Source organism: Pygocentrus nattereri, chromosome 23 (genome assembly GCF_015220715.1).
Source record: "Pygocentrus nattereri isolate fPygNat1 chromosome 23, fPygNat1.pri, whole genome shotgun sequence".
NCBI lineage: Eukaryota > Metazoa > Chordata > Actinopteri > Characiformes > Serrasalmidae > Pygocentrus > Pygocentrus nattereri.
In genome coordinates this window covers 14727833-14753727 of record NC_051233.1, presented here as the reverse complement: position 1 = coordinate 14753727, position 25895 = coordinate 14727833, and the positions used below count along the sequence as shown (strand labels likewise).

The 25895-nt window shown below is 38.8% G+C and overlaps 1 protein-coding gene across 5 annotated transcripts in view; it reads left to right on the top strand.

Moving 5' to 3' along the window:
* Positions 1–25436, top strand: part of LOC108437214 (mediator complex subunit 13L) — a 145772-nt gene extending 120336 nt beyond the window's left edge. For 2 of the 5 annotated variants that reach the window (XM_037533434.1, XM_017714164.2), the window contains exons 10-31: positions 134–790; positions 1806–2019; positions 3197–3275; positions 3369–3490; positions 4013–4115; positions 5281–5501; positions 6948–7153; positions 7360–8267; positions 9138–9317; positions 9841–10064; positions 11379–11574; positions 13452–13734; positions 14456–14708; positions 15268–15456; positions 16107–16330; positions 17021–17163; positions 17706–17864; positions 17975–18139; positions 19497–19660; positions 20612–20773; positions 22898–23010; positions 23284–25436. In XM_037533434.1, coding sequence (XP_037389331.1) covers positions 134–790; positions 1806–2019; positions 3197–3275; positions 3369–3490; positions 4013–4115; positions 5281–5501; positions 6948–7153; positions 7360–8267; positions 9138–9317; positions 9841–10064; positions 11379–11574; positions 13452–13734; positions 14456–14708; positions 15268–15456; positions 16107–16330; positions 17021–17163; positions 17706–17864; positions 17975–18139; positions 19497–19660; positions 20612–20773; positions 22898–23010; positions 23284–23416 — 5098 coding nt within the window. In that variant the 3' untranslated portion in view covers positions 23417–25436. The remainder of the gene's footprint in view (positions 1–133; positions 791–1805; positions 2020–3196; positions 3276–3368; positions 3491–4012; positions 4116–5280; positions 5502–6947; positions 7154–7359; positions 8268–9137; positions 9318–9840; positions 10065–11378; positions 11575–13451; positions 13735–14455; positions 14709–15267; positions 15457–16106; positions 16331–17020; positions 17164–17705; positions 17865–17974; positions 18140–19496; positions 19661–20611; positions 20774–22897; positions 23011–23283) is intronic. The other 3 variants (XM_017714166.2, XM_017714165.2, XM_017714167.2) reach the window with 3 other exon arrangements.
* Positions 25437–25895: the final 459 nt, after the last annotated feature.

Below are 25895 nucleotides of genomic sequence, written 5' to 3'. Positions count from 1 at the left end.
TTTGTAGGTGTAGTAATTGTGGGGTCTTAGGATTTAGTACAGTAGTGTCCATTGACCTCTACTCTGAGGCTCTGTTTTTGACCTCATAGCGTGAAGGCTGTCTGGATCAGCTCCTGTGTTTTTGTCCTTGAAGGTTGAGGCAGCAGGCAAAGCAGCAGCAGGCGAGCAGCTCCTGTGCCAATGCACAGCCTGGTGCCAACCCATCCTCCTGCCCCACCTCTTCTGCCCCCTCCTTACCCCCAGCCTCCATGCCCAAATACAAGCCAGCCGACAAACCCGACAAATCCGACAAGGCTCCTAAACGGGTGACTGTAACCCCTTTCCACCACCGCCTCTCTGTGGACCAGCAGCAATGTTTGGAGCAGGATGCCCAAGCCAGCTCCCAGCTGGCCCTTGTGCCCTTGGACCCTCCGCTGGATTCCTTGCCCAGTTGCAAGTACCCTAAACCCCTGCCGGGAATCAGGAAAGGCCCTGAATCCCTCCTCCATTCCCCAGTATCGCCACTGCCCCCTACTCTAAGTCCACACCCCAGGGTGCAGGACCCTGAGTCCATGGAGACCCCAGTGGGCTTGCCCCACTGCCTAGAGGGAACTTCTGTGCCCCCACCTCCAGAGATGAGCGAGACAGCGCTGTACACTGCCTCTCTTGTGCCTCGGGATGCTGGTGGAGGCTGGTGGAAGAGCTACAGGATTCCCAGGGTAGACAAGGCTGAGTTCAAGCTTCTGGAACTGACCTGTGATGTAGTCGAGAACAAATTGGAAAGCAGCAGTGAAGGCACCACGTTGAAGAGGTATATGTGCACACATGCTTTTGAATAATGCAATAATAATAATCCCTTTTGAAAAAACCTGCCTTGTATAGTGTATGGATATATAACAAATGGACCATTAGAAATGAGCCAAAATGTCTAGAAGAAGAATAAAATCTTGCTATGTTAAATTACAATAATGTTAAGAATGTTGTAGAGACAACTCTTTTTAGCGAGTCAGATTAGTTCACTTAGCTCACTTATAATAGCTGACTGGTTTTGTTTCTGAGTCTTTATGACTGATATATGTAAGTTAGCCCTGTTCTGATTGGCTGACCTGTATTGTGTTGTCATTAAAAAAGCATTGTGTGCTAAAATACTCATTCTGACTTAAGCTTGAATAGCCTACAGGGCTTTTGTGACATCACTAAAGAACTTAATGTAGTGGCTGTTTTTGCAACTTAGTTTCCATATTTAGACTGTATGGACCGAGGACTGAATGGTAAATTTGTGCTATCTGTGGTAAATAGATGGGCCTTCGGATGGAAAGGTTGTGAGCTTTAGACATCTTTTCGTTCTGTGTCTAGAGAGTAAAAAGGTGTACACTGCCACCTAGTGTACCCAAGTAGCAATTGTTCAGTATTTAAGCCTTTGCTGCTAATAGCAGAACAAAATGGAATAATGGTCATTTATAATGTGCTTTATTGGTATAAAAAAATTGTACAGATGTTTAGATCAGGCCTCATATCACTGCTGTTGGAAGAAAACCTCATATCTCCATTTTTGGCGTTTGGAAAATGCCTGTTGCCATTTACATTGTGTGTAAATTTCATGATGAATGGAATGAAAGAAAACGGCTCAAAACAACAGCCCAAAAAAGTCTGGTTACTTGTCTTACATTTAAAGTAAAGTAAGTTTTTTCCTTCTACTGTAAAGTTACCATTTTGGAGATATAAGGTTTTCTTTTTTAGGCTTAACACTTAGGGCTCTATAGTGAGGCAGAAGGAGCCATAATAATTTCACAGGTGGACTAAATTGGCTTTTCTGTTTTTATCAGGCTTTTTGCACAGACACACAAGCGGTTTAAGATCTCAGAGGAGAGGCTTCGGGAGCACATCAGCACCTTGGGCTTTCTGCAGCATTCGGGAGTTGAGGGGCTTGCAGACCCTGGAGATGACCCGTATGATTTCAAGGAGGGGGACATTGAGTACAGCTTCCCTACATCCAAAAGACTGAAGGGCCAGGGCCGGGATCCAAACCGTAAATCAAAGGTAGGAGAAGAACATTGCAGGGTAGTGGGTGGACACTGCACATCACATCAAACTTAACAAAAAAAGTTTATTGCCTTGAAAGCTAGATTTTACCCTCTGTGGCAGAGTGTATAGCTCTGGTCCTGGAGGGCCACAGTCCAGCACAGTGGGGTGATTTATCTCCTTAAATACACTTAATTGAATCTAAAGAACCTTTCAAATGAACCTGTAAATGGTATGGCAACACTTTATTTTAAGGTCTGATTCTTAACATTTTGTTAACTATTAGCAAGCACTTTATGAATTACTAAGTAAATGGAAACATATCATTTGTAAGCCTGCCTAGAAATGTGGCATAATGTATCTATATATGATGTGTTACTAAGATCCTTTATAAATTAATTATTAAATATAAGTTGACTAGTGAGTTTAATATTAATTGTAATATTTCAGTTGCAAACATACTTGAAATAATGTTGATGAAGATGTATGAACAGGATATAATGATCTGAATTGCCAGTGTTTTAACATGGTAGTAAATGAAAGTAAATCAGTAGGTCACATTTACTTTCACGTTACAGTACAATAACAATGTTTTCTTAAATTACACTATTTTATTGTTTTTTGCTGTAAAGTCTGGGAGCTAATGTCCATTATTTGTTAGCACTTACTAAGGAAGAGGTTATTAAGAATACGTTCCACCTTAGTTATGGCCTTTCAAGTTAATTAATAAAGATTTTATAATACACAGCAAAAGACTGATAATACACAAACACATTTATACCATATATCTAAGCTTGCTTTCGAATGATATGGTTTTGTTTACTAGGGCATTATTCATTTCGGCAGCATTTCTAACCTAATCTATCACATTCATAGGGTCCATACAGCATGTAGGGAACTGAGTGCATTTTAACACCATATATTCTTAAAAACATGCAGTATTTTGTGACACATATATGGAGCCCCTAAAATGACATGGTGATTATTTTTAATAAGGCGTGGCCATGAATTAGTATATTAAAGCCACAAGTTAAGTCACTACTCGCATATATAAATTTGTGACCATGCCTTATTAAGAAAGAATATACATGTTACTGTAGGTTTGAATTATAAGCCTTTCCAACTCAGGTTTGCAGTGCTTTTTCCCTATATTTGTCAATGTTTGGACAGTTTGCAATGTATGCACATCTCTTAGGGAGAGGAGATGAACAGCAACAATGCAGTGCCTGAAGGAAAAGATGCCATGTCCATTTTTAGCTCCGCTCCTAAATCTGGTGAGTCTGCAGTCTGAAGAGCATGCACGCATATCTTTAAAATGAAATGAAGAGTTAGAGCTGTTCTCACTGACTTATTGTGTGTTTTTTCAGAAGAACTGGCTCAAGATGAGTCTGGAGCCAAGGCCAACCCCCCTCTAACAAGAGAGAAGGATCTGATAGTGCTAATCTCTGACCTGGAAAATATCTTTGGGGAGGAGGAAGATGAACTCGGGGTAAGTGCCTTCTAAGAGTGTATGTTTTTCAGAAGCTGATTTACAAATAACAAAGCTACTAATTTATAATATGACCCATAACTAAGCTAGTCTTATATTGTTGTTGTCCAAAAAATTATCTCTAAAAAGTAAGGGTTCTTTTGAGTGATGCTATAGAAGAACCATCTTTGGTTCCCTGAAGGACCTTTGATTTGTTATGAATAATAGGTATCAAAGGACCTCCACATGGTGTAAATATTCCATCCCATTTCCTAGAATCATAGCTACGAATAATTTAGAAGATCTTATTCAAAATTTGCTGTTTCTTTTAAATTAGGTTCATTGTAGTTAACTGTGTTTTACAGTAATACATATGATCCTCAGTTTAGTATCTTTGGAGCTTCTTCAGGTCATGGCCAGTAGAGAGTAACTGATGGTGTTGTAATAGTTAAAAATGGACAAAGTCTGTTTTATATTTTCCCAAATGTGTGTCAAACAACTGGTAAACTTTCCTTAAACTCATCCATTTCACATCTTTTCCAGACCACATTTCCGAATCATCAGCAGTCAACCAAGACTGTGGTCCCAGGAGCAGAAGAGCGCCCTATGGGGATTGATGGTAGAGTAGCAGTGCCATATCCCTCAAGTAAGTTAGCCTTACCTTGTCAGACAGTGATAATGAAAGTAGTTTTGTTGAGACTAGATGAAGGCATGGACAAATGATTCAAGAATCAGAAGTTTTAGTAACTGAGACTAGAAGAAGACGAGACAGAGTTTTTCAGAATATTATATTTTATATAATTAAAAACAAAATGTAATTTTGTTTATAGATACTTTTTACAATTATTATGGCAATCAACTTATTGCATTGTAACATTTGTTAATATTTTATGATAACAGGCCCCTTTTAATAACTTTAATAAACATTATCTAATACTTTGCTAATGGCTGTTAATAATCATGTAATTGCTACTTGTGCATTAAGACGTCCTAGCATTTGAATTATTATCCATTTGCATAGTGACATACACATAATAAAAGCTTTGTAAATGCTTTTCATAAATACAGTCACCAGTTGAAGTATATCAGAGTGTATTTAATACCATATATATAATTATAATTAATGATTAGGTTCTGCAATTCAATATAACGATTGGTTATTCTTGTGTCACTAAGAAACATTAACAAACTAATAGATAATTATTAACTTAGTGTTAGGGTTATTATAAAGTGTTTCATAAGGTTTTTGAAATGGCACACTTAATAATAATAACAATAATAATTAATATGTATGATAAATAGGCTGTATTTTATTATAACCTTTGTATTATAATTTAAACTGTATTATACTAAATAACAAAAATGAAATGTATTCATAGATTGGATACTAAATGAGGAGAGCAGTTCTGTTTTTTTCCACCTTTAGCCAATATGAGTGCAGATTGTACTTTACAGATGTAGTGAAAAGGCTGTTTTATTAGGTTTTAATGAGTTGTTGATAAGTAATGATGAAAAAAGTTACCAGTTACCAGTGTCAGCAGGAGACCTTGGACTTGGACCCTGACTTTTACCCTGAGACCAAGACAAAACAAAATAATGTAGAGATCCAGGTCGAGACCATTCATTTGCAATCTTGAGTATTTCAACACAAGTAGAAAATAATTCAGACCGATTCAGTGAACGATAACAGTTGTTTTCACTTTCATTTGGTCTCCCCCCCCCACTCTCTCTCTCTCTCTCTCTCTGTCTCTCTCTCTCTCTCTCTCTCTCTCTCTCTCTCTCTCTCTCCCTCCCTCCCTCCCCGCTCTCAGCAGTAGCAGAGCTTCAGCGAATGTTCCCCACTCCGCCTTCTTTGGAGCAGCACCCAGCATTCTCACCCAACATGACATATCGTGATACACCCAGCCAAGAGCCCCCTGCCCCCTCTGCTGGCCTGGAACACCCCATCAGTGCCCATGCCAACTGTCAGCTCAATGACTTTAAGATGGAGGTGGAGGACGGCATGACCAGCCCCAAAGCAGAAGACACACGGGTGAGTACAGGAGCTTGAAAACATTTGTTGTACTTCTGTACAACATACATTCATCCATTTATACACATTACTATAAAGAACAATCTAAAATAACCTAAGAAAGGCTGTTGGAGGTTTCCTTACCACTCTGTGTGTTTGAGGCAAGTGTGTGATAATGTAGGCATGCAGTGAGCACAAAGCTAATGGTATATATAACTCATTACATTGTTTGTCAATTTAGCCTCATAGCTTCTTAGTACAAAACTAACAATGCAAACTTCAGCCACAGACATGTTGACCGGTCAAGTAGGGGGAAATTGTGCCCAAGTAGCACTTTAATGTCTGTTATTTAATAGAATGTAGTGTTTGGTGTTTCGTGCAGCTCCCAAACCAGTTCTTAATATTGCAATGAGAGTTGATTTAAAATAATATAACAATCTGTGAATCATACCATAGTTACTAATCAAGTCTTTTTTCTGCAACTGATGAAGTAAATATTAAATTATTATAATCAAATGCATAATGCTGTGCTGCAAAGCTATCATACTACAGGAACAACGATGATAATGGCTGATACTGTATGATATGTTAATTAAGGTAATTTTAGTTCAATTTAGTTACTGAGAGTGCTCTTTTTGTCTTTTAAAGAGGCCAAATCATACTTTTTCCCCAAGGTACACTTTGGGTGGGTTTATATAGTAAAAATGTTTTAGATAACAATTTCTCAACCCCATCTTAGAATTATAGAGGGTGGTTTTATTACTGTAACTTTAAAACCGATGTATGTAAATGCAGTCCTATATTGTGCCTTCTTCAAAAAGTAGTCTGGAGCAAAGCTGTGTGTAAAAACAAAGGTTTTGATGACATTACAACAATGAATTCAAAGCAGACCAATAAGCTTAATGTCCATGATTGTATAGACTGGTGAGTGAACAGTGTGTTATGAAATTTGAATAATGTTTACATACTATATTATACATTTTAATTCCACAAATTGCAGATGATTTATGAAATTCATGATATTGGATATTAATTAGGGATGTAAACAATTAACCACTTTAAGATTTTGAGTTTCCTGTTCTTTTCAAAGCACGAGGAATGGCATTAAAATAAATATCCATGACAGGTGATACAACACTACAGATGTGACAGATTTTAGGTTCAGGTTTAGCTTGATTATTTGTTTTCATTGAAAAAGTCTGTAAGGTAACAAATGTGGTTCTTTTTTTTGCATCACTCTTCTTTACCTATTTGATATTGTACTCTGAGATGTAACCTTAGTCAATATTTAAATCGTGATTTACTAATTTATATTACAATATGTGAAGGTAGGGTGTTCCCTGTGAACATTTCTCTGTGTTACATGTTATATTAGAGTTAATATTTGCTTTAAAAAATAGGAAACTGAGCTGAAGCCACTCTCAGTTTAGAGCCCACCTTGTATTCAAGTTTCCCCCTCCTCTGCAGGACTTCTCATTTGTGTACCGTGTCCCCTCCGTCCAGCCACAGTTGGGCTCTTCCATGTTTGCCCCTCTGCGGACCCTGCCCAGCCAGTGTCTGCCCCTGCTGAAGATTCCTGAGCCATGCTACTACAGGCCTTCCTGGGCCCTGCTACCCAAGATGGAGCACTACTGCCTTCCAAACCAAGCCCCATTCATAAGAGACGGATATGTGTAAGTGTGGATAGAGATTCTTGCCTTTTTACGTCTTTTTAGTGTCTAACTGCATTTGTTAATCTGAGTGCATATAAGGTTGGCAAAACTTTCTCACAAGCTTTATTGAGACTTACAACTTAAACTATTGTAGTGGCTACCAACCCTGTTATAACCTGTCAACATTGTAGCGGAGTATTTGATGTCATTCCCTCTTTTTTCTATAGCAATGTCCCCAGCATCAGCACCCTACAGGACCAGGACTACAGCCAAATGAGCACTGGTGCTGCCTCTGTTGGCACAGTGGGTGGAGTCCTCCCTTCTCCAGCCACGCCACGCTTCTCCGTCCCCACGCCCCGGACCCCTCGCACTCCCCGCGGCGTAGGCACAGCTAGTGGGCAAGGTTCGGTCAAGCAGGATGGAACTGAGCTGAGCTCTCCTGCCTCCACACCTTCAGCCAGCCTGCCACTCAGCTCCGTAGAGCCAGTGCCATGTGGGCCAGCCTTGCCAGAGGCCCACAGCCTCTATGCCATCTTGCTGCTGTCTGACTCAGTCCTGGACATCTTCAAGGATCGCAACTTTGACAGCTGCTGTATCTGTGCATGCAACACCAATGTGAAGGGTGCAGACGTGGGCGTCTACATCCCGGACTCCACACTTGAGGACCAGTACCGCTGTATGTGTGGTTTCAGTGCCATTGTCAACCGTAGACTAGCGCATGGTGCTGGCCTCTTCCTGGAGGATGAGCTGGACATCTTTGGCCGTGGCTCGGAGGCCGGACGCGCTGCTGAGAGGAGGCTGGCGCTATGTAGTAGGGAACCATCAGCCGGCACGAGGCGAGGGACGCAGGAGCCGCCCCTGGCAGTTTTAGGTCTGATTCAAGAACAGTGCTCCCAGCCTATCTCCTCATTGGCCTCACTACATAAACCCGCTGCTTGTTCTTGCCGTAGCAGACAGGGGGCGCTCCTGCAGAGCTGGGTAGCTGACCGGCTGTGGGCAGACAGCAGTGATGCGTGCGTGGAGTGCTATAATGCGCTGGTGCAAGGTCTTCAGTATGTGGACAATGCGGCAGGGGGAAAGGTGGAGCAGGCTTTGGTGAGGAGCACCGCCCTACACTCCTGGCCTCAAACGAATGGTAAGCCTAAAGCCACAGTGAGACCCAAACATCAGTATAGTTTTCCTGGTTAAAAAAACAAATCATTTGAAAAAACATGAAGATGTGAAAAATCAATTCACTGTTGTAACTGCTTGTAACTCGCTAGCTAGCTAAAGTCTTGAATTCCTCCAAAATTGATCACAGGCCTGCCCAGAACTGTATGATTTTTGCCTTCCTTGAAGAAAATATTAAGGTAAAAGGCACGTGTGACAGCTAAGAAGTCAGGCCTTCTCAACAGTTTCAATCAGGCAGATCACTTTAGTTTTCACAAAGTCAGATTAAGCCTAAACCTAGACTAAATGGGATTTTTAGTGGTGAAACATAGTACATGATTAGGCATAAATCCCCTACTAATTAAATTAAATGAATTCAACTACTTAAAGGCATTTATGCAGGCTGGTTTCATATTCGTTGTATCAGTTCTAGACTTTGAGAACTTTTGAAGCTTCCAGGTACATATTGACAAACAGGTAACATATTTTGTTCTTACTTTAAATGTTACAGTTTTATTTTTAATCCAGTAAATCATCAAACCTATTTTGCTGTTAATTTAGTAAATATTTAAACATGACTCATAACTCAGAATATTACTGAATAAGCCAGTTAATTGGTTAGCAGTTTCCCAAGGTGGTTACTTATCACCTCCAAGCTTTTTAAACTCTGATTATGATGTTTTGTGAATTGTTTCAGAATCTTTCAAGACAGAATTGCATTATATTTAAGAATCATTTATCTATCACTCTTTACCATCATGCATAACTTCGTTACTTCGGAGTTATATTTATTGTCGTGTTAATAAATAGCTACTTATTGAATTGCTGTAATGTTTGAATTTTTGTGCTTCCACAGTGTTGGACATCAGCATGCTCTCCTCTCAAGATGTGGTGCGGATGCTGTTGTCCCTGCAGCCCTTCCTGCAAGATGCCATTCAAAAGAAGCGCACTGGTCGGACTTGGGAGAACATCCAGCATGTTCAGGGACCACTCACGTGGCAGCAGTTCCACAAGATGGCCGGAAGAGGCTCCTATGGTCAGTACACTGCACTTTCGGGTTACATCTCTTTTATTCTTGTTAGCCCGTAGCGTATGATTACAGTGGATTATTTGTATGTGCAATGTGTGTAACCCTTTTATCCCGTTATATGTAACTCCCTGTTGTCATGTGAGTAGTTCCAATACAATAGCCTACTTTATATGCTGATGTTAAGTGAAGTGCATCAGTTGAAAGAATAGCTCGTTTTAAAGCTTATTTGTTTTTATAGAAAAAAAATGTTGTATTGGTATCGGTATTGAGTGAGATGCGAAGTTTAGGCGTTGGTATCTGGAAAGAAGAAATGGTATCATACCATCTGTAAATCACATATCTAACAATGATGCTTTAAATGTATATGTTACTTTCTGAATCCTCTCCTTGCCCCATCTACCCACCGAATCCATTGCTACTCATTGTTCTGGACCTTCATAATTGACAAATTTAGAGCTGATTTTGAAGACCCATGGTTACCGAGGTAATATAATTTCTCACTGGATTCTGTTTATGTGTTGACCATCAGGTTCAGAGGAGTCTCCTGAGCCTCTGCCCATCCCCACACTGTTGGTGGGCTATGACCGAGACTTCTTGGCACTGTCCCCTCTGGCTCTGCCCTTCTGGGAGAAATTGCTCCTGGAGCCCTATGGGGGACAGAGGGACGTGGCATATTTGGTCCTTTGTCCTGATAATGACCCCATACTCAATGGAGCCAAAGCCTTCTTTCAGGAACTCAGCGCTGTCTATGAGGTATTGGAGTTCACACTCATGAACCAGACTAATGTGCAAAGTGCAGAGTAGGGCTGTACCACATGGACTGGAGATGGGCAAAATGACGATATTTTATTGCTGCAGTGATAAATTTTAGCAGGACAAACAAAAGAAGAGAAGATAAACATAATATACAGTAGATTCATTATAGTTTTATAAGCGGTCATCTGGGTCATTGTGACCCAAAAACTTTAACATTGTTAGTTTTACATCCCTGATTTTCAACTTTTAAGGTTTAGCTTATTGAACATTTTAAGGATGAAGTAAAGACTGGTGAAGCAGCACCAAAGAGTTAGAATATTTTATCAGTTCATATTTCTTAGCCACCTACAGTACAGCTTACAACAGGTTTACATTTACAGCATTTAGCAGACGCTCTTATCCAGAGCGACTTACAAGAAGTGCTTTGTCAATCTAGGTTTCTTTAGGTCAGAATTTTATTAGCATTTTATATGTTGTTTTTTATAATTTTATACACAATTCTTTATGTACAGTACTATGCGAAAATCTTAGGTACCTGAGCTATTTGTTTAATTACACTGATCTGTTTTTGCCAGTAAAACCTGTAGAGAACATAAAAGGTAACAAGACTTTTTTTTTTGTTTTCAAACAAATAGTTGTCTTTTAAGCAGTTAGAAGAACACATTTTTGGTTCCTGACCTTTCCTCAATGCCTCCAGCCATTTTATGGATCATCGTCTTTATAATATGATTTATGAATGCTTATTTTTTACATTCATTATATTCAATAATTTTAAATGTAGCCATGTGTTAAAAGTGGAGTAAAAATAATAATTAAAAAATTAGGCTTCAAAAATGAAATCAAACATAAAATTAAAAACTTTAGTAGATCTTGTACTGTATTCCAGTTCTGTGGTGCACCATAGCTAAATAAGTTCTATCAGCAGAACCCCTGATTTAATATAAAGAAGCATTAATAAGCCAAACTGGTATTGGATGATAAATACAATTAGTTCTGGGATGCCACACTAGAGAGAAGAATCGGAAATGGTTAAACAAAAACATTGACATGCATAACAATATTATACTATATTAATGTTATTTAAATTTTTTGTAGTATTAGTGTTTTTCTGAGAATTTAAGAGTTTTTGACCAATTATATAGCTTAGAAATATTATTTTAAACTTTGGCACAGTGCTGTGTATTTTTTTTTTCCTTTTTTGTGTATGAAAATACTTATTTACTTATGAGTACTTTTCCCAAATTAAGATGGTATTATTGTTTTATTCTCAGTTTTCTCTTCTCGTTCTAACTTTTCCTCTGTGTATCTCAGTCATGTCGGCTAGGGAAGCACCGTCCATTGGGTCGAGTGTCCAGAGATGGCATAGTCCGTGTGGGGTCAGAAGAATTGGAAAAGCTGGAAGAGGACATGCTGGACGAGTGGCTCGCCGGACCCTGGGCTGGACAACACCAGGAAGACCATCTCAGCAAACTTAAGCTCTATGCCCAAACCTGCAAACAGAAGCTAGGTATCGATCAGCTTGTGCCCTACATTAAAACCAATGTTAATTAGAAATCATGTTTTCCTTCAGTGACATATTTCTGAGTGAAACACTGCTTTATATAGGGTCTCTAAACATTATTGCTTGATGATGGTTGGGAATTGTAGCAGGGGAGCGTGAAACATAATATTAATGATTAATATTACTTTTAAGGCAGTCAAGTGATTTAAAACAATTAATTATGATTAGTTACATTATTTTGTATCATTAATCAACATCAATCATGTTTCTTTTATTTACTTAAATTTGTCCCTAAAGAAATATTGTTTTTCTACTGGAAAAGCAGTGCATTTTTATAGCATATGAGTAGACAAAATAAGCGTCATCAGGATGTTTATTACTTTCCACATGTATTCATTACTTTTCCACTTCCACTTAAATTCATCTAAGTGAATTAACTGAATCTTCAAAACGAGTTAGCTTTAAACGATAGAGTTAAGAAATTACCATGATTTATAGTTTATCGCATTACCTTGGATCCTGTTAATTATTTTTCCATGCTCGCTGGTGGATGGTGACAGTTAGTAATCATCAGGGTAACACTTTATTTGAAGGCTACCTACATAAGGGCTTTATGATGCATTCATAAGCACTGAATAATGTGTTTATGAAGCACTACTTGAACATTTATTAAGTGCTTATGTCGGTTCTCGCAACCTGACATAAGATGTTTTATGAAATAAATGACATTGTACTGACATAATAAGAATAAACGTTGAACATATTTACAGCACTAAACATATTTAAACCCTATACATAATTGCATCAATCATCTTATCCATGCCATGGAGCAAAGAGGGGGTGGTTTCCAGGCATATTTAACTTGATATCAGTACAATGATCTTAAGAATGCTGACATAAATAGTCATGTACAGTGTTTTAAATATGTTTAGTGCTGTAAATATGTTGAACATTTATTCTTATTATGTCAGTACAATGTCATTTATTTCATAAAACATCTTATGTCAGGTTGCGAGAACCGACATAAGCACTTAATAAATGTTGTGCACTTAATAAATGTTGTGCTTCATAAACACATTATTCAGTGCTTATGAATGCGTCATGAAGTTCTTATGTAGGTAGCCTTCAAATAAAGTGTTACCATCAGAAGAGCATTTAGAGGCAGCAGTCTTTTAATTCTGATGGACATTACAGAAAAGCATGAATCTAAAATTTTTGAGATGGTGATACTGTCATACCCCAAATTCAATGATTGACATGTAAATGTGAAATATTTATCAGATATCTGGGATGCAGTTTGATTTGCATCTGAAGATCATACTAATCTCATACGAGATGAAGCAGAGAACATTGATATTTGTCCAAAAGTATAGGTTGCTGGGTCACAACTGATACAGCCTTTTGGTTCTAGCATACCACAGACATTAATTTCCCTGTAGGTCATAAAATCTGTATGTAATAAAGAAACAGAAAACCTGTTGACTTGAAATGCATGTATAATCAAAGCCACTGGGCAGGTGCTGATACAGCTCCTATATGCCATATATGTGGAGCTCTGTTCTGTATTGCGCATCATTCAAAAAGCACTTGGAGCTGAAATATTCATGGGTGGGGCTAATCTGCAGTACGATGAATAGGTGGATATGGATATATGTAAATTAGTTGGTTCTTGTGACATCACACAAACAATGAATTAAGCACAGGCTGTTTTTGCAGCCTAGTTTCCGACTATGTTGACTGCGGAGTGAATGATACATTTTAACAGTGTTTACATGAGAGTCTGAACAAATATTTCAAGCATAGTTCAATGAATGGCTCATAATGGAAGTATAAACCACCTAAAGCTAATATAGCACATTGATACATTAATGTTCTCTTTCCAGCTCCACAACTCTCAACGCTGTCATTGGACAGTAGTCTCCTCCTGCCCCCAAAGCCTCAGCCCAGTCCAGCTCCCGCCCAAACTGCCCAGTCTGCCTCTTCCAGCCAGCCCACCCCTGACGCAGATACAGCAGCATCAGCCCCTACTTCAGGAAACACGCCCACAGCTACACCCACGAGTACCAGCACGGGGCAGACTGGCTCCACTGAGCAGGGACAGAGCGAGACCAAAAGTGTCCCCAACTCTGCACTTAACGCAAACCAAGCAGCAGAGAGTAATGAGAAGTAAGTACATGCAGTCATTTGTAAAAGATCACGTTTCCACAGTTTCTCCCTTTTTGCTAGCGCAGTCAGTCAGCCAAGACATGTTTTATGTCTGAATGTTGTAGCGCATTTATCAAAAGTGTCAAAAGTTGGGAAGATTGAGAATATGGACACCATTCAACATCTGTTTTGAGTTATGGAAAGTACTTTTTAGATAGATAGATAGAGAGAGAGAGAGAGAGAGAGAGAGAGAGAGAGATAGATAGATACTTTATTATAAATTTAGCAAAGGAAATTTTTGTCCAAGTTCAAACTTTAACAAACAATAATATGCATGGTTTAACTGTCATATGTGCTGTCTGCAATGTTAAGATGCACCGAAGTGAATCATATAATTATACTGACATAAGCAAGTCTGAGATCACTTAACAGCTTGAATCAGTTAGAGGTGTGTGATGATTAATGCTGTAAGCAAGGTGCTAAAGTGGATATAAGCTTGTATTACTGGTCAGCTACATCAGCCTTGTAGCTCCTATACAAAACTATGGAAACAAACTTTAAATCTGTCTGATCAACTAGATCTTATATGCAGTTTGATTGAAGTATAACTCCAAATATCCTAACACTATCATAGATATTTGGTGTAAGTGCATGATGAGTCATTTTGAGTTGGGATTAAATTAATTGTAAACAAATTGTAAAATTTGATAGTTATACTGATGAGCTCCATCTCTTCTCACAGTAACTCGGCAGAGCGAGAGCGAATTGGCATTCCAACAGTGGCCGAATCAGCGGACAGCCACATCCACCCTCCAGCCATTGTACTGTATATGGTGGATCCCTTCCTGTGTTCAGGAATGGGCGCTGGGTCAGGGGAGGATGAGGAAGCAGAGGAGGTGGAGTCGAGCAGCGTCTGGCTGCTGTCACTTTTGCGCTGCTTCACGGACATGCTGAGCATGTTGCCGGAGAGCGTACAGCCAGCACTGGTGCTGCAGGTCAGCATACACAAAATTATCCACGTGGTCGCTGTTGAAAGTAGACCTCTTTTCCACTAAAGAGAACATTTTTAGAGCAAATTTTACAAAAGATGTGTCTTGGTAAGTGAAATCTAATGAAATCTAGTCAAGTTCACTTATGTCTAGACATTTATCATGTGTAATTTTTAAATTCTTTCATTTTAAACCACCAAATTGGCAAAAGATTTTTTTAAAAATGCTGGAAACAAGAATAATGATCCTATGTTTGGTAAGTAAAAATGTTTTGAAATAATTCATTTAATCTTAGTCTTACAACAATCTCAAATTGAGAACTATATATACCTACTAGATTTAGATTTAAGATGATTTCATTTACCAAGATGCAGATTTTTCCAGTGACATTTTTAACTATTGGCATATAATTTTTACAGTTTTTATGTGAACTGTTGCTAGCATTTTCAAAGTGTGTTACGAATATAACAAATGTATTGAGGTTTCTTATGACAACAACCAATGATAATGTATATAATATAGTATTAAGGTATTCTTTATATATCCATGAATTGTTTTGGGTCAGGTGGTGCCGTGTCAGTACCTGTTGCAGCCGGCCAGTGGAGAGAGTCCTCTCTACCTGCAGCACTTGCGCTCTCTGGCTTTCTCCGCCCACTCGCAGTGCAGACGTCGGCTGCCCACGCAGACGCAGATCAAATCTCTCACAGGTTTTGGCCCAGCTGCCACCATCGACTTTCTGCTCAAGAGCCCAGAGGTGAGCAAAGATAATCACCTTTACATTGGCAATACGCTGTCAATATAGATGTCAGTTTACATGCACACATATGGTTCGATATTAGTCTAATGAAGATTACTAGTCCAAGATATGACTGTGTAAAGACCATGATACAGTTGTGCATTGTAACCAACCTGGTTACCAATGAAGCCCAATAAAGCTGATTCTTTGTTAAGAATTGATCTATTTTACCCCATTGTGCTCTTCTTACACCATAGAGTCAGTGTTGGAATAGTGCGTAAAAACTAATGCATTACAAGTTTATTCATTGCTCATCACTTTCTATGTTATTTCTTGAAACAAACAAAATTGTCAATTTATCAAAAACAAACAGTAATTGAGCATTGAAATGTGCACCAGTGTGTTCTCTGTAGAAGATGTGTTAGAAAATCAATAAAGACATATAATTTGACCAGGAGTGCTTAAACGCTTGCCTGCGGCTGTATACTGCATGTCTGCTAAACAGAGACTGATTTGGAAAGTGCAAGGGCATTCCTTTAATGTGTTTAAATTGTGCACTGTGTTGTTACATGTGCACATACACAGTATTAAATGCGTTTGAACACTGAGTGTATTCTGTTCACATCACTGTCACTGTGGCTGAACTTTAATGTATCTGTCTTTTGCAGAACCCCAGCTCTATGCAAGTGTATTCTCCCCCCTTCATCCTGGGCCCTACACGTAGTAAGCAGCAGGAGGCAGGAGAAGTGTGCTCGGAGGCTCCGGCCCGCTACAACGTACTCTTTGTTGGCTACTGCCTATCCCATGACCAGCGCTGGATCCTGGTATCGTGCACTGACCAGCAGGGGGAGCTCCTGGAGACCTGCATTATCAACATAGATGTCCCCAACAGGTGGGACCAAGCACTGACCACATTTGGTCAGAGGTTCTGTGCTTTACATAAGAATTCAGCTGTGGGTTCTATAGTACCAAAAAGACTTGTAACAATAGCAGAATCTTTTTTGGTGCTATAAAGAACCATTTTTAAAACACAGTTCTTTAAACAACATGTTTTCTATCATTTGCAAAGATCAGTTTATGCATTCAAATGGTTCTCTGGGTTGTCACAGTTCTATATATAACCATTGTCTCTACTAACAAAGCCTTTTAAGGGTGTAATTAATTGAGAAGTGGCTACATTTGAACACAAGCTAGAAACAAAATCCTGGGACGATTGATAGCAGAACACATGCTACAAGTTTTTTCCAAGAAATGATTGCATGCATTGTGTGAACAGAAGCTGATAAAATACGGGAAAGTTTCCTCTACACTTATTTTTACTTCAATCAACAAAACATGTCATTTGACCAGGGCGGCCAAACTTATGCATTTAATTTCTTTTTAAAACAAAAAAAATTTGAGGTAAAGCAAAAATGTAAAAGTCTGGTAATGTCCCTGTTTTAAGTGTGAAAAATATATAAACTAATTATTCTGTTTATATTATATTATATTATATTATATTATATTATATTATATTATATTATATTATATTATAGTAAGTGAATTACCTGCTAAATATTTTTTATTTATTTATTTTTTGCAGGTCTCGGCGTCCCAAGTTCTCCCCACGCAAAATAGGCCTGCAGAAGCTTTGGGAGTGGTGCATTGGCATCATCCAAATGACAGCAGTGCCCTGGAGGATTGTAATTGGCCGTCTGGGTCGATTAGGTCACGGAGAGCTGAAAGGTGCGAGTCATTTGTGCTACTTGTGCTTTCTGTCTAACCACATTACTGTTCAGCAGATGCAGGTTACTTTAAGGAACAGCTTGGTGAAAAATCTAATGTTAATTTTCCTCTCAGCTTAATGACATTGATCTGTCTCAACTTTGCTTTTTAATTTTGCACATTTTAATTCATAGTTACTATTTATTTGCTGAATTTGACATATTGAAAAATATAATAATAAAACCTGTACCACAGCCTGTGCAAAAATTATGGCATATTTTATATTTTATCTTTCCTATTTTCCCAATGGGTTAATCTTGGGAAATAAATAGAAATCCTCCAATAAAAATTGCAGACAAATTGCCTGATTTATGTGTTAATTTCTTTTAAAATATCAAAATAACATGTCCTCAAATAACATGTGTGCCTGTATGCAGTTTCTGACACTCTATTCCCTGATATCTATATAAAAAAATGTAGGGAAATTTGTGAAAATTAGATATTTTTGCTCTTCCTTCTGAAAAACAGGCAAACTCATGATAAACTGTCTCTCTCTGACTCAGACTGGAGCCTCCTGCTGGGGGAACACTCTCTGCACTCGATCAGTAGGCAGCTGCGCGAGGCGTGTCGCATGTGTGGCATCTCAGCTGCTGACTCGCCGTCCATCCTCAGTGCCTGCCTCGTCTCCATGGAGCCCCAGGGGTCCTTTGTGGTCATGCCAGGTAAGAGCTGCAGCAGTGAAGACAGAATAATAAGGATGAGATCTTCTTTCGTCATCTCTCAGAACAAAATCACAGAGAATGAGATTCCGTGTGTGTGTGTGTGTTTGCAGATGCTGTGACTATGGGCTCAGTGTTCGGCCGCAGCACGGCACTCAACCTGCAGACGTCTCAGCTGAACACTCCACAGGACGCCTCCTGCACCCACATCCTCGTCTTCCCCACTTCTTCCACTACCCAGGTGGCTCCCAGTTCCTACCCCACTGAGGACAATCCTGGTAATGAAAGACCTTTGTGTAGTTTCCTATAATTTTAAATACTGCTGACCTTTAAGAAATATTCCAGTGTTTTTCAGCCTAATCTGTATTTCACCACAGTCTATTAGCACAGACAATAATTTCCCTTTACTTGGAAAATAACCGAATATTCTTTTATTCAAAACACACTTAAAATGGACACCAATTGAATGTTTCTCATTGGCTTCTACTGTAGGCTTGTTTTGAGTCAAGGACCGCATCAAAATTATCATCCTTGGTAATCTGCCATACAAAACAGATGTAGCAGATAGAGAATAAGCTGAAAAACATTGGAACATTAAATTTGAATGTGTGATAATTCAATGGTCTAACTTTGGATTTGCTTACAGAGTTGAAGAGAAGTATATGCAGCAATGTACAAATGCCAGAGACCATTTATTTCATTTCCAGTCAAAACAGACATTAAGTAAATTAAGTTATTTATTTTTTCAGGATTTCTTGATATTTTTCCAGATATGTGTGAGAGTCCCCTGGCATAGAGAAAAGGGGAAGTCAAAGTCCAAAATAAGTGAAAAACAGGAGTTTCCAAAACTAGGGCGGAGGAAACGAGACTAACAACTAACTTTGGTGCAAGAGCACCAAAACTTCTTGACATCAGATAATCAGAAAAACAACCTCCACTCTTTTAGATCTGACAAAATCCACAGATGATTCGATCCAACCTTCCATTGTAAGATCTCAGCTCTGTAGGTTTGGGTTATTGAGAAAAGGAAACAGACACAAAAGTAGAATATTTGCAAATCAAAGAAGCTGCTGATGTTCTCAGAACAATGGGCTGACCACCCCAGAGTCGAGAAAAAAGCTTGTTTGAAACAGGAGGAGAAACAGCTTTTCATAGCTCAAATGCTCGTTAATTTAACACAATTTTATTTTAAGTAATTTGGGATCATTTTTATTGATCCGTTTGTCATAAAATGCTCATATAGTACATCTGACAGGTTTTCAATAATGTATAAAAATCACTACAAATGAGATTTTAGAATTACTAAAATTATTATTTCATCAGTAGTATTGGAGAATACTGTTGATGTATTGGAAGCTACACTTATTCTGATTGGGCCTTTAGAGAAAAAGTTAATTTGCTTTCTAATAACGCATGTTAACAATATGTAATTATCATGTTAATCTTACTACAGTCATATCTCATTAGCCATATTATAAAATCGCTCAGCGTTGTTCACACTTGTCTGCATACATGTTTTGTTTTGCTTACTGTTCAACTTAAATGCTATAATGTTACCACCAGGGGATGCTATGCACCCTCAACAAGACATGTTCAGTGTTAAAGAGCCTCACTCTCTTCTCCTCACCCCTCCAGATGATATGTTTGGTCTGCCGTTCCCGGACGAGTTGGAGAATGACATTGGGCACGATATGATGTTTTTTACGGGGAACCTGCACTCTTCCCCCAACACTTCGCCTGTGCCCTCCCCTGGATCCCCCAATGGCATGGGGGTGGGCTCCCACTTCCAGCACACACGGGTTAGCATTAAGGGACTTTGTAAAACATTCATAAAACGTATAATTCATAAAACGTATAATCTGCATAATTGTTGTTGTAATGAAATCTTGGATTTTGAAAATGGTGACTTTATAGGAGACGTATTTAAAGGACTCATATTGCACATTTTTTTCTAGTGTTTTTTTTTTCTGTAAACCCCAGTAATGATATTTGTGTAGTTTTATGTAGCAAAAAACATTTATAATTCATTTTTACATGACCATTCCCCAATCTCTATTTACCTCCCCACCATAATGTTTGGGGTGTAGCAGTGACATGTATGATCATTTTAGTCATGTTTAGTAATTTGTTCCATATCCTTTATAAATAAAAACAGAATAATGCCTTTGTCCTAAACATTATGCAGGGCACTGTGAATGCAATTTAAGAAATGTAAATATGGCATTACAAAAACTTTTAATTCGAAGCAGACTTGTGCAGCTTGGTTTCCATTTATAGACAGTTTGGACCGGCAGTTTAACTGAATGCTTTGAGACTTTAATGTTTACATGCTGCAAACTTTATTTTTAAAAAGTATTATAAAAAGTGTGGTTTTCCATGATATGGTTCTTTTAAATTTATTGTTTGTTCGTGTATAGAGATTTTATTCCAAGTAATTTTGGATTTTTTTGCCGTTCTATTTGTGGAATGTTCACACAATGTAAAAAGCAACTGTTTTTTTTTAAGCAACACAAAAACACAACTGAAACGAAAATGAATTACAAGGCTTTTGATGTGACAGCGATGATAAACATTCTTTGTCTAGCTGTGACATTTAATTGAGCTGTGTGTATGCTATAAATGTTTTATGAATCTCTTAAAAGAAGCAGGGACCTTCAACGGAAGCTACCAAAACAGTTTGATGTCCCTAGTGGCTACTATACTGTGGTCATGTGGGTAAACTGTGCATGTATGTAATGCCCTGTTTGCAGAGTCAAGGAGAGCGGTTGCTATCCCGTGAGGCTCCTGAGGAGCTGAAGCAGCAGCCTCTAGCTCTAGGCTACTACGTATCCACTGCCCAGGCTGAAGGGTTGCCTCACTGGTTCTGGGCCTCCTGTCCTCAAGCGCAGAATCAGTGCCCACTATTCCTTAAGGTAGGAACCTTCTTCAACTTCTCTGAATGCACTTTGTTTTCCCTCCTTAAGGCTACTGTATACTTCTGCAACCATCCACACAAATAGAGTTGTTTTTACATGCAGCGTTGGGCTTTGCACTGAATCAATCCCCACTGTTAGGGTTTTCCTGTCCTTAAAGCTTCAAAGAAGCCATATTTCTTTAAAAATGCACATGAACATGTTTGCAAAGAGACCATGGAAGTATAACAGGATCTTAAGAGAGTCATTAGCATTAACTGTAGCACTTGCTCATTTCAATGGGATTTACTTAGTGAGGTATGTTGACGCAAATATTTCTCCAGGCCCCTGGATCTTTGATTTATGACGAAATGAGGAAAATTATTTATGACAAGTCATACATTTTATGTGAGTTTTTTGTGTGATGCCATCAAAGAACCACTTTTGTTCCCTAAAGAAACTTTCCTTGGATAACCATTTTTGTAAATGAGAGATGTGTGAAGAACAGACATTTTTCCAAAGAAGCAACATGTAATCTACAGGTTCTTAGAAGAACACTTAAATTGCTGTAGAAACTACACTGTTTGAAGGTTCCCTAAGCTTTTTAAAGGTTTTTCAGATCTCTTTAAGGCAGGGGTTTCCAATCCACAAAAGACTGCAGGTTTTCCTTCCAACCAAGAAGGATCACCCTTGCTCAGTTGTTTGGAGACTAATCAGGTGATCTCCTGTTTATTGGGAATAAAAAAACGTCCATTTTGTGAGTAAGACTGGACACTCCTGTTTTAGGGAACAAAAAATGGTTCTTGTATGGTATCAAAGAACTCTGGTTACTCACATGAAATTTATGACTTGTCATTGGCAAATTTTCCTCTTGACAAATTTTCTTCTTGAAACAAGGAATTTTCCTTTGTCCTCTTGGGTTTTTAAGATAGCATGGTAAAAAAGATGACACCATCTTTAACTTGATGGTCATGACCAGAGATGGGGATTCAAGTTGCTTGCTCAGACTCAAGTCACACTCATGTAGTATGCTTGCTGACTTGCTACTCAACCCTTGAATGACTCTCTTGACATGAGTCAACAAAATCAACAAAACTAATTAAGTTGCGAAAGCCAACATTTATAAAACCTTAATGCAGTGTCACTTTCCTGCAGCCCCTAGCATTGTCATGGTTCCTATGACTTCAATTACAAGCATTTCATTCCAGGAAACCATTTAGTCTGCTGGACAGAGCAAAGTACCGCCCGTAGCAAATGAGGCTAAACAACGTGAAACTGTTAGCTAGGATATCTTTTTGATAACAGGTAGCTATGCTGTTATAGCTGAAGTTGTCAGTTAATCTGAAGTTTTAAAACTGACCAAAGGTTTGCTGGGTTCATTTTTTTGCTAGCTTGTATGCTCTTTAAGCTTCACACTAGTGTGCTAGAAAGACTGGCCATCATATGTTGTATTTTAAATGCTGGTGTAATGGAAGCTGTTACACTGATCACCAGCACAACTAGCATAATGCCATTGTGTTTTGGAAGCTGGTATGTAGCAACATCATACAGGGTGACCAGCAAAACAGCACCAGATGCCGGGGGCAGGGGGTGAAGGCAGAGAGCTTCCTTTTATTTGCAAACAAATTAACACTCGGCTTTTCCGCCTACAAAAATACGGTCTGACTCGTGGGGGACTTTTTAGTCCGTTTTCTCTTCACTCAGCTCAGTCAGGTCGATTCGGCTTGGCTAGCTTCTGCTCTCGCGTCTTCACGGGGTCTCCTTCTCTCTCGGGGCACTGCCGCCTACTGAAGAAAAAGATGCCTGTAATAGGCTGGCAGAAACAAGGCACAGGTGAGCATCATCAGCTGCTTAACCTGCTGGTTCAGCCAGACCGGCTTCTCCGTCCCGCAATAGACGCTCGGCCACACCTCCTTCTCCACTTATGTATTTCTCCAGTGGTCTATTGTGAAATATATGTACTGTTAAAAATGAAGGTGCTCCAAAGGGTTCTTTGGAAAGATAATATAGAAAAACTACTTTTGTTTCCCCAAAGAACCTTCAGATCGATGGAGCTTTAAAGAACCGTGTTTGTGAGTGATCTGCAGTGTGGTGTTTTATTGCTGTAGAATGCGACTGAAGATCGTGTGTATTTTGTCTTTCCAGGCCTCTCTACACCACCATATTTCCATCACTCAGACAGATGAGTTGGTCTCCAGCAAGACTTCTCAGAGGAGCCCACATCCACTGGACTCCAAAACCACTTCAGATGTGCTCAGGTTAGCAACATCCGCCATGCCCTCCAGTCTCCACATTACAAATCGGTCTATTACAGATCCCTATAGCTGCTGGACACGCTTTATATTTCCGTGCTGTTGTCATTACTTTTTTTATCTGAGCCAAACCAATCTATGTATACCAGTATATAATCAGGGCTCTGTACTTTATATATACATATACACACACACACACACACACATGCAGTTTCTAAGAGGATGTCTTTGTGGAAGTAATTGGCTTTTCAACACTAACTGTGGGGTTTCTCTTTGCAGGTTTGTGCTGGAGCAATACAATGCCCTCTCCTGGCTAACATGCAACCCTGCCACCCAAGACCGCCGCTCCTGCCTTCCTGTGCACTTGGTCATCCTCATCCAGATGTACAATGCCATCTTGAATATCTTATAGGACTAGTGGAGAGAGACCTGTCAGCTGAAGCAGGTGCTCTGTACTCTCTCCTTCTCAAATGTAGCCTCCATCAGCCTCAGCCACTAGGGTCGAAGGGGGAAATGTGTCCAGCACTGCCTTTTTGGACTGACCTTTTGGATGTCCATCCCTGGCTTTTGGCTCAAGTGATGAACAAAAACAGCTTGTACTCTCCATGGAAGACGGTGATCGTTTTGTTGGTATTTGCATTCGACCATCTCTGAAACAAGCCTAGTACAATCACTACCCTTTAACTCTCTCAGCCATATGGTAGGTTCATATGCCATGTGGTCCGACCTGGAGAAATGGATGGAAACATTGAGTCCTGCACTTTTAGATCAACATTTGCATTTTAAATGGCAGCCATACTTTTGAATTCTCTTTTTAGCTGACCTGCTCCAAGATTTGAATGGATTCCCCTCAAGGAGGGTAACAGCTGTGCAACGTGTAATAACACTATGATGAAAGAACTTTAGCCATGACCTCAGAACGCCTCTGGTTGCTATCAGCAGTCTTGTTATTCTGTGCATGTCCCTACACAAGTGTGGCGTACGTTGATTCATTGATAAACTGGTGTACTATTGAGTCAGTTGATATGTTTCTAATACGGCCACAGCAGTTTGTTCTGAAGACTTGCCAAACGTCACACAGTCACTTACACTATGGCCTAATCCGATATGCAAAGCCTGAAGCCGAGCAGTTCAGAGACTCCAAACTGCCCACAATGAGTTTGAGCCCCGAAAGGGTAAACAACACATGCGTGGGCTGATTTTACTCCACAGCATCATTTTTTTTTACACGTTTGTAATGTATTGTACAGAACTCCTCTGAGTGTCGCTCTCAGTTTGTAGAAGAAAGAAGGCGAAGAACTTCTTTCACTGACAGTGACTCAATCAATAATGGCACTTTCAGCTCCCTCAGCTTTTTTTTTTTTTTTTTTTTTTTTTTTTTTTGAGGGGTCAATTTTATGGTTGTAGATAAACTTGCCAACTAATATTTGACATTGAAATCGAAACAATGAAAAGTGTATTTGTTCATAGTGTAAAGCAGACTTTGCAGAGAGCTATTTTTATTAATGAAATCAAAAATTTGCATAAAAATGCATCAAGGTCTTTTTTTCCAAATTCAAATTGAAAGCCTTGAGATCAGAAATGTTAACTCTAATTTTAAAGATAATAATTGTAACAGAAAATGTTGAAATGCCATATTTATATATTATATATATCCCATTGTATAATTACATATATATCATATCTCTTTCTAGCCACCACAGATGGGAAATATTGTGGTAGGGGTTTACACAAACAAACAAAAAAAATGTTTTAAGAGTACAGTATAAAAGTTTAAGAATGCATATTTCCTTTTTTAATTTACATTTTGGTCTTTTTGCCTTTTAATTTAATGAGCTAAGTTAAGAACTAAACGATGCAGAAAAGATATATTTATGAAGTGTTCTCTTTTACTGCAAAATGAACTTGAAATAGGCAATAGATTTAATTCAGTGTATTTGAGCGTAAAGCATATTGTATATTTAACTAATATGCATTATTTGCAAGGCAGTTTTTTTTTTTTTTTTTTTTTTTTTAAAGATGTCAAAAGTTTAAACCATCTGAAAGGCCTGTTGCTCATTCATGGTCACTAAAATTTGCCCTGTAATTTGTATACTCCCTTGCATGTTTGTATATACACTTTTCAGCAGTGTTTTTTCAGATTTCTGAAAGCTGTACATTTCATGCCAGTTTGATTTCTTCTGTTCAACATGACTCCTATGATGTTTTTTTTTTCTTTTCTTTTTTTTTTAAATATAAATCTACAGTATACCCACCTCATTCAAATACAGCCAAGGGTGCATTGCCAAGACATATGTATACTAAGGACAAATACTTTGGGGCAGGTTTGTTACACCTACCATCATTTTGAATATCAAACAGATCTGTCTCTGGGAAGAGATCTGTATCTTTTACACTTTTTTTAAGTAAATTATTCAAATCTGAAAGCTGAATGGCTCAAGTCCTGTTTTCTTCTATGAACATGGCCACATTTCTGTATAATACTGCTCTTTCATCTTAAATCAGTCAACAAATCCAGGTCTATCTACATTGGTTACAACCAATCCATCATATCTTCCTTGATGGTAAACAAGCCTTTAGGTAAATTCAGACAGTGTGCAGCTGTTATTCAGCTTATCCTCAACGACCGATGCACTTTTGTTATCAGTAGTCTGGCAGCTCTCTACGTGCTACAGGCTGTGTGAAGACCTTTACTGAAGTGAAGAACGCTCTATGCAAAGTAGAGGATGATGTATCAAAGTGTTAATACTGCTTGTAAATACAGCTTAGGGATAAGTTCCCAATTATGTCATACTGACATTTAAAGGACTGGCTTATGTAAAAATGCCAGTGATTGGATGCATGCAACAAAGAGTTAGTTTGGTTGTGTGCCTGCTGCTTACCATTCATTA